Source organism: Bufo gargarizans, chromosome 2 (genome assembly GCF_014858855.1).
Source record: "Bufo gargarizans isolate SCDJY-AF-19 chromosome 2, ASM1485885v1, whole genome shotgun sequence".
Lineage (NCBI taxonomy): Eukaryota > Metazoa > Chordata > Amphibia > Anura > Bufonidae > Bufo > Bufo gargarizans.
The window spans coordinates 523,302,881-523,316,060 of NC_058081.1; the positions used below are offsets into that span (position 1 = coordinate 523,302,881).

The window sequence follows — 13,180 nt, forward strand, 5'->3', positions numbered from 1 at the left end:
TTAATCAGCAGTAGGTAGGTGGGAAGCCATGAGCTCATGAATACGCCATTGACATTACGAATACGCCATTGACATCTAAGCATTGCACGTGCAGCGGGTGCCATAACCGCCGGGTTTCAGCAGCACAAGTATGCGATAAGCCAACCACGGCATCAGAGCAATCCGGAAGCAGAAGCGCGCGCTTCCACCGCGGTAACAGCGTTCCCCGGCTGAAATCAAGCAGGCTTCAGAGTCTATTAGAGGACTTTACCAATACAGGCCACTAGGTGGCAGCACTGTCTTGTTATATTGAAAATGAAGTGTTCAATGATAGCTATATAGCCATCAATGAACACAATGGCCAATCTAATGATTGCCTGTTATAGTCACCCAGGGTGACAAAGTAAAAAAAAATAATAATATAAAAGTTCAAATCACCCCCCTTTCCTTAAAATAAAATACTTAACCAATAAAAAAAAATAAACATCATGGGCATCGCCGCATGCGAAAATGCCCATACAATTAAAATATAACAATATTAATAGCATACAGCAAATAGAGTAACAGTAAAAAAATAAAAAACTGCCAACTTGCCATTTTTTGTCACTTTTACTCCCCAATAATTTTTTTTTTATAAAAAGTGATCAAAAAGTCGCACACACTTCAAATTGGTAAACTGAAAAGCACAGATTGCCCCACAAAAAAAATTAGCCTCACACAGCCCTTTACACATAACTACAAAAATTTTATAGGGGTCAGAATATGGTGATCAATTTTTTTTCAGTATTAAAACGCAAGAAAAATTAAACATGTGTGGTATTGTTGCAACTGTACTGACCTGGAGAATGAAGATAACAGGTCAATTTTACCGCATAGTGTACAGTGTAAAAAAATAAAAACCTGTCAGAAATGCATTTTTTTCCAATTCTACCCCATTTAGAATTTTTTCTGCCGCTTCCCAGTACATGTAAGCAACCGTAAATGGCGCTATTAGAAAGCACAACTTGTCCTGCAAAAAATAAGCCCCAATCAGGCTATGTGAACGGAAAAAATAAAAAAAAGTTAGGACTATGGGAAGGCGGGGAGTGAAAAACGCAAAAGTGGAAAATCTCAGGGTCCTCTAAGGGTTAAAGAAAGTGACCCAGTATTTTGCTAAGGAGAGCGGTCACTATATTAAGCTGCCCTTAGTTAAGTCACCATAACACTGGTGACAGATTCCCTTTAAAAGTCACATTCTTATCAGCTTGATAAGAGTTTAGCTATAATGAATGCTTATGAGGTCAGGAGATCAGAGATAAGGCTTCAAATAAGCCCTCCACTGAAGGGACTGAGAGGTGATACTCTGCAAACAGACTGATTTTTTTTAACCCCTGTAACTCAAAAATGGCTGAACATTCCTCAGCATAGGTCATCAATATCCGATCAGCTTGGAGGCCAACTTCCAGCATCCCCGCCGATCAGCTGTTTAAAGAGCAGGCAGTGCTCATATGAGCGCTGCCTCTTCTGCGGTTTACTTGCTCGCCACAACAATTGCAGGGGTAAGCAGGTGTAATTACAAATATGTCTGTAGTGTACAGGAGCGAGATGCCCGTCACTACTGAAGGGTCACTTGGGTACTGTCGTTCCCCCTGTATTTATGGGGAAGTTGGTATAGAATATCTTATAATGTCATGCTATGTATTTTCCTGTTACTGTGAAACGTGCATTTTGCAGGCCGGCTAGGGTGTAGTTCCAGCTCTGAGTCACTAGAGGGAGCTAGGGAACCCTAGGTTATATAAGGCCCAGTCAGGAAGTAATAGCAGTTGGAGGAGACAGACAGTGGGAAGCAGAGGTCAGAAATGATCCTGTGTCTGAGAGAAAGCAAGGCTATGGGCCTGTGAGAGCATAGCAGGCCTGAAGCCTGCCGGCTAGGAGAGGGTAGTAAAGGCCCTGTAACCGGGTTCCGGATCCAAGGAAAAGGTTCCCCTCCTGAGTCACCATCCGTTCCGCTGCAGCAGCATAAGTGAGCCACAAGCCAAGACACAGATTACCACAGAGGCCGATCAGATAAAGCGAGAGGTACTCAAGATAACAGAGGAGGTACTAGATAAGGACAGCTTCAAGGGTACGCCAGATAAAGGGCATTAGACCTTGGAGAGAAATTCACATATAGCGGGACCAGTCAGGAATAGTGAGCAAGCCGCCTGTACTGCATCTCCTGTAATTAACACTCTGTATAATTCATCGCTAAGACCGGCCTTTCTGTAATGTCAAGAACCATCTGTATTCTTCTAAAACCAACCGTCTTTTATGGAACTGTGCACTACCAGTGTCCGTGTATTATCTTGACTGATATTCAGTAAAAGTTCCAGTTTTTGTTGGCTATCCTGTGCTTGCTTCATTCTTCCACCATACTTTACACGGCGTGTCACCGTTTAACTGACACTGGCGTCACGAACTGTTAAATACCTGCCTGTTCCAGTATTTGCCCCAATTGAAGACGACAGTGGATCCCAGGTTAGTGGTCAATCTGCACTACAAAGCCCAGCACACACTACTGACCCCCTGGGACACTGCATCGCTCTTTTTGGCGTCACGAACAGGATCCGCATACTTCGACAGTGCAGAGAAGTGTGAACTGTGTGCTTTAACTATTCCACCACCGTATTGCAAAGACTGTAACCTTTATTCCTAACTTGTGGATTACAATTGTGCCTGGGAGGAATCAGAGACGCTGTACTGTGTTGCGCTACCCCCAGAAAAAAAAAAAATCGTATTTGTGGACTGTGTTTTGCTGGATTTCTCATTATCCTGCTTGCTGGCAGTGAATTGCGGCTTCCCGACAGTTAAAATGGCCGCCGGCGCCATGAGGCTTTTTACTGCGCCATCAGGATGTGCAGTGGCGCGAATATTTGGCGCCGAAACCTTCCAAGAAGAAGGAGGAGACGACTGCCCTGGAGCGCCGCCCACCTTGAGGAGTGGCGAGGCGGCTGATTACTTTGAAGAGTTACGCCTGGGAGGCGGGGCTCCGATGGAGATAGACTGGCCCAGTGCGTGGGAGGAGTCAGAAGCGATGCAGCAATCAGGAAGAGAGGAGATGGCGTGCGCTGCGGAGAGCGAGGATGAGACCACGTGCGAGTGGGGCGCCACTCCACCGGACTTTCCGGAGTTGGGGCCGTGGGATCCTTTAGCCTGGACGGTCAATCCCGGAGCCCAGGCCATGGATCTGAGCATCACCCGACCCGAGTCCCCACCGATCCGCCGCCGGCATGCAGAATGGCCGGCTATCATGGAAGAGCTGAAAGCCGCGGTGGCAGCAAAGAATACTAGCCGGAAGAAGCGCTTCGAGGAGATGGCTAAGTCGATCCAGGGAGACTCTTTCCCGGGTAAGCCCCAGCTCGAAAGGCGCCGAGGGATAGTAGTGTCATTCGATAAGGACAAAGGCTATGGATTTATCCAGGAGCTGGGGACTGGCCGGGACTTTTATGTCAACCGGCGATCGGTAAAACGGCATTACCTCCCAGAACATCTCCACAATCTTACCATAGGGGAAATCGTGGAATACACTCCCGCTGAAAGTTTAAGGGGCCCCTACGCCACCGCAGTGACTCGCCCGAACGCGCCGGTTGAAAACTGGGACTCTGAAAAAGACAGGGCCGAACCGGCTGAGATAGCTAGCGCGTGTGTGGACAAGGGCCGGACCACCCATCTTCAAAATCAGGCCTACCTCAATACAGATGTCTTCTGGGAGCCGATCGTGCTGCAGGGCCTGGAGGAGCGGTATCCCCCTCCGGCTGCAGTGAAACGAGAAGAAGAGCAGGAGCGGCATGACAGCTATCGGAGAGCCGAGGAAAGTGCTGAGGCCCGGCGCCAAGCAGCCGCTGCCATCGTTCCCCCAGCGGCCGGACCCCCTGGACCTCCGGTAAATCCGACCACCTGTACCAAAGCAGAACTGGAGGCCCTACGAAAGAGGGTGTACTGGGTGGCGGACCTCGGCTGCGCAGGAGGCGAGCGGTGGTTTCCATTCCCGAGGACGGAGGCCGAGATGGAGGCCGTGAAAGACAAACCTCCCCCTCTAAAAATTGTCAGGGGAGACGGGTTTCAAATGTGGCCGTCCTTGCCGGAACAACTGCTGCAGGTGCCATATGTCGACTCATCGTCAGAAGAGGAACATGATACCCGGCTGTGAGTACTTTTGCCCTCTTGTTCCTTTCCTTAATGGCCGTTTGTCCCTCCAGTTGGCAGGGCTGGTGAAGCTCGCTGCCAGTTACCCACGGCCGGTGGCATCCTAGTTGAAGAATGTGCCACTCTGAGTCAATGCTTCCAGCTGCCTTTGTTTTGTTTGGGACATCCGGTTTGCTGCTGAATTCCCGGTTGTGCCTTGAAGTTTTTGCACAAATTTTACCCCTTTTACCCCCATTTCAGGTTGAAAAGACATTTTTATGTCAGCACTATTTTAAAGGGTAAGCAGGACTTGCCAGGATAACAAGGCCCTGGTATTGTCAGAGTCCTGTATTGTCATTTTATATATGTGCTGCTGACAGTATTTAAGTAACCGGTTTGTTTTTATTCACATCTATGTGCCCAGAGATGGACTTCCTATGTGCAAGCCTCTGAGAGGTTAATTTATTATGGACTTATTTATTGTCATGGACTATCCTGGTTCTTTCAACATCCGCTGTGCCAGGTCAGCGCCCCCGTTCCACTCACTATCCTGTGAAAAAGAGAACGACGCCCCTTGTCACCAGACTTCGCCATTTCCAATTGGGTCTGATAAGAGTGTAATTGACATATATGTATGTATGCATGTGTCTTTCTCTGTTTCAGGTCAGGATTCCAGTTGGGCGGGCCCTGATGGAGTACGAGGTCGTACTCAGCTTAAAGCAGCGGGGTATGTAGTGTACAGGAGCGAGATGCCCGTCACTACTGAAGGGTCACTTGGGTACTGTCGTTCCCCCTGTATTTATGGGGAAGTTGGTATAGAATATCTTATAATGTCATGCTATGTATTTTCCTGTTACTGTGAAACGTGCATTTTGCAGGCCGGCTAGGGTGTAGTTCCAGCTCTGAGTCACTAGAGGGAGCTAGGGAACCCTAGGTTATATAAGGCCCAGTCAGGAAGTAATAGCAGTTGGAGGAGACAGACAGTGGGAAGCAGAGGTCAGAAATGATCCTGTGTCTGAGAGAAAGCAAGGCTATGGGCCTGTGAGAGCATAGCAGGCCTGAAGCCTGCCGGCTAGGAGAGGGTAGTAAAGGCCCTGTAACCGGGTTCCGGATCCAAGGAAAAGGTTCCCCTCCTGAGTCACCATCCGTTCCGCTGCAGCAGCATAAGTGAGCCACAAGCCAAGACACAGATTACCACAGAGGCCGATCAGATAAAGCGAGAGGTACTCAAGATAACAGAGGAGGTACTAGATAAGGACAGCTTCAAGGGTACGCCAGATAAAGGGCATTAGACCTTGGAGAGAAATTCACATATAGCGGGACCAGTCAGGAATAGTGAGCAAGCCGCCTGTACTGCATCTCCTGTAATTAACACTCTGTATAATTCATCGCTAAGACCGGCCTTTCTGTAATGTCAAGAACCATCTGTATTCTTCTAAAACCAACCGTCTTTTATGGAACTGTGCACTACCAGTGTCCGTGTATTATCTTGACTGATATTCAGTAAAAGTTCCAGTTTTTGTTGGCTATCCTGTGCTTGCTTCATTCTTCCACCATACTTTACACGGCGTGTCACCGTTTAACTGACACTGGCGTCACGAACTGTTAAATACCTGCCTGTTCCAGTATTTGCCCCAATTGAAGACGACAGTGGATCCCAGGTTAGTGGTCAATCTGCACTACAAAGCCCAGCACACACTACTGACCCCCTGGGACACTGCATGTCGTCCCCTATTCACCTCTATGGGACAGCTCCGTCCTATTCACTTGAACAGACAGAGCTGTCCCATAGATGTGAATGGGAACGCCATACCTGCAACGAGCAGGTAAACAGCTCATCAGCGGGGGGTGCTGGGAGTTGGACACCCGCTGATTTTATATTGAAGACCTATCCTGAGGATAGGTCATCAATAGTAAAAAGCGGACAACCCCTTTAACATAGCAGTAAAAATACCAGAACTTACCCAGCAACTTCGTCTCATTAGCGGCTCCATCATAAATCTTAAAATAGTCCCATTTGCAGTTTGGAGAGTCCTCCAGTGCTAGGTCTACAATATTTAACTCGAGTGCATTCCCAGATACAGAAGAAATGATCCACCAACAATCCAGTTCAGTAAGGTAAGTCCAGGGATAGCCGGGTGATTTTAGATCTGATTGACTAGTTCTTAAAATATTCAGTATGGGACAACCTGAGGAGACAAAAATAATTAATCAAGCAAGAACCAAATATACAACCATACAAAATATAAAAGCCTAAACATTTTTCCCAATGTGAATGGGATGGTTGTGGTTGTCAGACCATGTAGTGGGGTGGGTATGCAAAAAAAACCCTGTAATAGCTTACAGGAAATTGTATGTCTCTGGGCTGACTCTTGTGAATTCCGATCATAATTTACAATTTTATTTAAGCAAATCATACTTACGGAGAACAGACAAATTCTCTCCTCTTTCTACAGAATCTAAGGTGACAAAACAAATTAGGTTATCAGTTACTGAGGAATTGTCAAGTTCTGTCTCTAGTGACTATTGGTTATTCATCTATGTAGCATTCAACACATTTATGGGCACATGGAAACCACCACCAAGCTGGTTGACTTCTGTATATGGATCACTTTCTTTCGTTTTCGATTATGGTTTTCGTGAATACCCAGTATCAGATAACTAAACTTGTGAAGAACCAAAAAAACATAAAAGGAGATTGCTCTTGATCTCTTTATTAAGAGCTATTCTTTATTGTACTGGAAGACTAGATGACAATTAATTGAACATAATTTTCAAAAGTTATAATCTTGAATGACTGAATCTTTAAAATTTAAATTTTGTATGAGACATGCATCTTTATATATGTTTTCTTTGCTAGTTTCCAGAGAAACAGAACAACAAAATTGACATATCAAGCAAAAAGGTCATGCTGAACAATCACTTTCAATCAATTTTGAAATGTTATGAAACTTAAAATCTGAAAACTGCCATCAGAACAGCCTGCATACCTGTCTGCAGCTTCCAGAAGGAATATCTTAAAGAAAATCCTTTCATAGACACCCTGGAGTCAGAAGTAAACACTAAAGTCATCTCCGGACCACTGGTCTTCAAAGCATGGTCAGACATGTTCCCACAAAAGGAGCCTGAAAAAAATTATCAAAATAATCAACTAGCTAATAAGCTGAAACCTCAACAGCTCACAGGCACCACCCAACCACTCAGTCCACCGTTGATATTCTGTATTATTCTTAGAAAAGATATCTTAGCATAGCTGTATTTATTTATCTTGCCTAATAGATCTTTATTTTGACCAAGCCCCTGATACACTTGTAGAACATCTAGGCAACCAGTCTGGTCTTTTTCTGTATTTAGTGAGTCAATGTCAAATCGAATTATGCTTCCAAGTGGGGCAATGATCCTCCATTCACATCTGTAATTAAAAGCAGAATTTAGGGTTGAACTTGGGAACATATATCAAGAAATAGGAAAATCAAGTGGCCCCTCTCCCCACTGGCCTCACTCATTTGATCCCCCCTGATTTCGGGTAGGACTTGGTTAAACTTGTGAGAAGTAGGGACCCACAATTGAAACAGCCCTTGTCCAAAAACCATGGATTCCAAAATACCAGATACCTTCTGTGTGCATGTTTTTTTCACTCTTATCATTCCTATTGATTATCCTCATCTGCAATACGGACTAGAATAGGGCATTTTTTTTTTTTTTATATAAACAATAGAGTACAACTGACAAAGGTAAAGATAAAACGATATTACATAACATTTTACAATATTCAAGTAATAATAGGTAAGAATATCTGCCCTATCAAGCCAGATGCCTGTGTGATTACACCCAATTCAGAGGTTTCGGCCAGGGCAGTATGATAGAAATGTACTCTAAGGAATAGATTAACAATATAAACAAGTCATTTTTAAACTGGTTAAAAGGAAGGGATAAGTGGTAGAGAGAAAAGGAGGGTATGATGAGGTAAGGAAGATTGCATAGTAGGTGAGGAGAGGGGGATGGTGACCGGTAAAGTTATAACCAGATTATAACATAAAAGTATTTGAGGTATGCAGTGGCTGTAATGGCGGTCATATTGACCTGGGCCTGCCTGAACAGCCTCTCCCTCTATAAATCTTTAAAAAGGTCGACCAAAGCAACCGGATTTTACTAAACTTACTCTGGTTTCAGGATTCCCAGTAGGAAATATTCTCTAACTAGTAGATTTGGTCAACTTTTGCTATCCATTGAAATAAAGAAGGGGAAACTGTACATTTCTATGAAGCAGCTAGGAGGAGCCTGGTAGGGGCTGAGAGGTCGAAGTAGTAATTTCAAGTATGGTTTCAGGGAGAAGCAGTAACAGGAGGGCCTCTGGTGCATATGGTATTGATATAGGACACTGGGTATTAATTGTCGCAACCACCTCTGCCCAAAAAGGTGAAACTTTAGGGCAGTACCACCACATACAGTAATAGGTTCCAATTTTGTATTTGCATTTCAACATGTGGAGGAATATGATCAAGCAATGTTAACCATCTTAGCCAGTGACATATACACCATCTAGTCTTGAATCCGTTCTCCTGTACGTGTGTACATCTGGATGTAATTTTAAAGGGATCTTAGGAGCAATTTAATTTGCTACTTTGAAAAAAGTGGTTTGAAGGTCTTCTTTCCGGGTAATATTATAAGACAACTCCTTGTGTGCAGAGAGAGAATGGAGGGGAGTATATTATATATTGTAAAGAAGTTTTTTTTAGGTTGTCTGGGTTGTTGGATAAGTATCTCAAACCAAGTAAGAGCTTTGTTGAGGTCAAGACGTTTTAACAAAGTGTTTAGGGCATGAGCAAGAACAAAATAAGAAATAAAGTTATAAAAAGGTCAGGCATGTTTAGAGGCCTCCAATTCATCCACAGTCGTTAGGAGGTCATGTTGAAAATAGAAAGTATTGTGACTTAAAGGGATTCTGTCATGACATTTTAGGCCTATAACCTAAACATATGGCCAGGTCTGTCCAAATAGCATGAATCCGAAACGGTCCTTATTAAATGTGCCTGTGGCTCTATTAGCACATAAAACAGGTTTTTATAACCTGTCATTCACCTACCTAATGTGCCCAAGGGGACGTCGCTTCATACAGGGTGCCCGGCTGCAGCCATCTCAGTCTGGTGCCCAGCGCCGCCTTCCCAGTTGAAATCGCCGCCCTCCCTGTCTATAGTGCTCCCTTCCTCACCTCAGCCCCGCCTCCGCAATCCTCCGGGTTTAGGTTATAGGCCTAAAATGTCATGACAGAATCCTTTTAAAAGGGCATGTTCTACAATTTGTGGAATGGTCACATGTATCCGCAAAGTAAGCATACCTTCCGTGTGCACTCCGCATTTCTCTCACATAAATAGTAAGGGCCATTCTTATCCTCAATACCAGAATATGACATTTTCTATGATTTACATAACAGTCACACGGATATGTAAAAAATACAGTAGTGTGCATGGCCCCACAGAAATTAATGTGTCAGTGTACTATCCAGGAAAAATACAGATAGCACATGGATGAAAAATACAGTCCTTAATACAAAGAAACCTACTTATAAGACTATCTACAACCTGTCCCCTCCCTACATCTCTGAGCTACTTTCCCAATACATCCCCACAAGACCTCCTTCTCTACGATCCCCTTTTCACCTATTCTCACTATTGCCTACAAGATTTCTCCTGTGCATCCTCTATACTCTGGAACGCATTAGCCCACCCAACATAGACTCAACTACAGTGGAAACCTTAAAAAGAAACCTGAAAACCCACCTCTTCAGACAAGCCTACAACCTACAGTAATCCTGCTGTCACTATACCGCTATGACCAGCTTTACCCTCACCTACTGTGTCCTTCTATCCCTTGAAGATCGTAAGCCTTCACAGGCAGGGTCCTCTCTCCTTCTGAACCATTTTATAACTAATCTTGATCATGCTTATTGTAATTGTTTTGTATTACGTATGTCTATCCCTTTTCATATGTACAGCGTCATAGAATGAAAAAGACTAATAAAAAATATCAGGAACTAAAACTTGAATTGGTTCAGTACTGGGCCACCCAACAGCTCAGCCCCGTAGCAGCAGTGTTTTCCACTTTAGATAGAACTTCTGTAGCTATAGTTGTTTACTGCACAGTGGCAGTTATTGGAACTGGCATCAGAAACCCTTCTTTCAGATAATTCTAGGCCAATTTCTAACCAAAAATTATAGGACAATAAGAAAAAACCTTGTACCACTTGTCCTTGGAACATCTGGATAATGTTTTATTGATAATATGAGCTCCTACTTATGTGGGCTCATCTAGTATAGACCTTTGCGACTATTACCAAACACTGTACATAAACACTTTCTGAACCCTTACCTGAGATTATTGAGATATTCATCTGGATATCCAGGAGAAGAGATCACTCCATTCTCTGAAGTTACAATTCTATCATTACAATCCTCCAGAATTCTAGATTTCCTCCATCCGGTCTCAATAAAATCCCTCACTGCAAACAACTGTAAATCAGTTCACAATACTCTTGAGAAGAATAATGGAGGGATCTCATAAAGATATATACAACATTACCTCTTCCACCATATATCTTGTACTGGAGGCTAAAGCCATTTCTGCTATAAATGCCTTGATTAGCAGAGATGAAGACCACTCGTACAACGGGCCCACGACTTTCATAGGTCATTGGTGTGGATGGGAAGCCGCACATCTTATCTGCAAAAATGCAGATCTAGTTAAATAAAAATATGAAAACTTAGGCTACTTTCACACTAGTGTTTTCGCTGGATCCGGCAGGGTTCAGCAAAAACGCTTCCGCTACCCATAATACAACCATATGCATCCGTTATGAACGGATCCGGTTGTATTATCTTTAACATTGCCAAGACGGATCAGTCATGAACTCTATTGAAAGTCAATGGGGGACGGATCCATTTTCTATTGTGTCAGATAAAACGGATCCGTCCCCATTGACTTGCATTGGGGGTCACGACGGATCCGTCTTGCTCTGCATCCCAGGACGGAAAGCAAACTACAACGTGTTGCGGTTTGCTCTTGGGAACGCAACTAAACGGAACGGAATGCACTTTGGAGCATCCGTTCTATTCAGTTCAGTTTTGTCCCCATTGACAATAAATGGGGACAAAACTGAAGCATTTTTTTCCGGTATTGAGCCCCTATTACTGATCTCAATACCGGAAAACTAAAACGCTAGTGTGAAAGAGGCCTTAGTTATTGGTTAACTATGGATACCCCTTTTATGTTCCACAATAACCTATTTTACTTTTCAGGTAAAAATCTTTGCCTTTCAGCCAAGAAGGGGAGGGGGTTCTTTAGTCTTTTGTTTTAACAGCAGTGGAGCCACAGAGGTCCGATACCAACCTAACTTTCATCTATACTTTATATTTCTCATTCCTTACGGACCCACTTCTGGCTTTGGCTGGAAATACTGCCATAAAAAAAGTGTGCGACACCACTCATAGGCCTGTTATTGGGGTAACAATGCCTGAAATTTTCCTTTGAACCTATGAAACTAACAGCAAAGTACAGTAGAAAACCTACACAACACTGAAAACGTACCTTTATATCCTAATACTATGTCAAGCCTCATTCACATGTAAGTGTTTTGGTCAGTGATTTCCATCAGTGATTGTGAGCCAAAACCAGGATTGGAGCCAATACAAAGTATAAGGGAAGCTCTGCACCAGTTCTGTCTTTAGAACCGCACCTGGTTTTGGCTCAAAATCACTGACCGAACACTGACGTGTTAATAAGGCATCAGCACTAGGGATGAGCAAACTTTCGTTTTTGAAGTTAGAGTTTGGGTATATGGTGAATTGCGCTATGGATTACGTTACCACGGACTTCATCGTATAAGACACGGTTCTTTTTCTGGGACTTGTAGACACAATATTAGGATATAAAGGTATGTTTTCAATGTTGTTGTAACGGGGTGCCGAAGGCGCACTCGGTCTCCCATCAGCCGCAGACCTGCTGCTTAGCTTCGGGAGCGAGGATCTGTGTTTGACCTCGTTCCCAGGGCGGCTTTGCTAGCTGGGAGGCTCCCTGCTCCTAGGTCTGCCTTGAGTGCCGAGCTGATCACTTGGTGCTCGACTAGTCGGTCTGTCGGTCAAGTGACGCTGGCCACGTCACATGACCCTCAGACCCCACTATAAATACAGGCAGCCTGCTGACCACAGGTTGCCTGTAAATTTAGGTTCCTGGGGTTTGTTGGATACCTGTATACTTACCTGATCCTGTTCCCCGACGATCCTTTGCCTGCTCCTCCTGTACTACCCATCCCTCCTGGTATTTTGACCTTGGCTTCCACCTGACTATTCTTTGCGGACTCCTTTGGTACTTCGACTCTCCTGGTATTTCTGACCCCGGCTACGGTTTTGACCTGGTACGTTCACTATCCGTTATTTGTCTTGTCTGTCCTTCCCGCACGTATCCTAAGTTAGGGACTGCCGTCCAGTTGTCCCCTGTCATCAGGACTTGTGAGGCAAGTAGGCAGGGCCAGGGGTGAGAGTGGAGCGCAGTGGTCACTATCCTCCCCCCTGTGTGTGTGTGTACACGTGACCGTTACAGTTGTCTAAGTGTCCTGCAGTGTACTGGTGTTATTTTCATAGATGAAATGTAGTTGACAGACTCTTCAACCCTTTCACTACCGGAGGGTTTTTAGTTTTTGCGTTTTAATTTTTCTTCCCTATCTTCCTTAACCCCTTAAGGACTCAGCCCTATTTCACCTTAAGGACTTGGCCATTTTTTGCAAATCTGACCAGTGTCACTTTAAGTGCTGATAACTTTAAAACGCTCTGACTTATCCAGGCCATTCTGAGATTGTTTTTCCTTCACATATTGTACTTCATGACACTGGTAAAATGAAGTAAAAAAAATAAATTTTTATTTATAAAAAAAATACCAAATTTACAAAAAAAAAACTAAAATTGCAAATTTCCAAGTTTTAATTTCTCTACTTCTATAATACATAGTAATACCTCCAAAAATAGTTATTACTTTACATTCCCCATATGTCTACTTCATGTTCGGA

General features: G+C 44.0%; 1 protein-coding gene across 1 annotated transcript in view; it reads right to left on the reverse strand.

The window, feature by feature from the left end:
* Nucleotides 1-13,180, reverse strand: part of OVCH1 (ovochymase 1) — a 104,344-nt gene that overhangs the window by 42,020 nt on the left and 49,144 nt on the right. The window contains exons 21-26 of the mRNA XM_044277490.1: nucleotides 10,702-10,842; nucleotides 10,492-10,621; nucleotides 7,395-7,534; nucleotides 7,113-7,247; nucleotides 6,546-6,581; nucleotides 6,087-6,311 (exon numbers count right to left, since the gene is read on the reverse strand). Of these exons, the coding sequence (XP_044133425.1) occupies nucleotides 6,087-6,311; nucleotides 6,546-6,581; nucleotides 7,113-7,247; nucleotides 7,395-7,534; nucleotides 10,492-10,621; nucleotides 10,702-10,842 (807 nt within the window). The remainder of the gene's footprint in view (nucleotides 1-6,086; nucleotides 6,312-6,545; nucleotides 6,582-7,112; nucleotides 7,248-7,394; nucleotides 7,535-10,491; nucleotides 10,622-10,701; nucleotides 10,843-13,180) is intronic.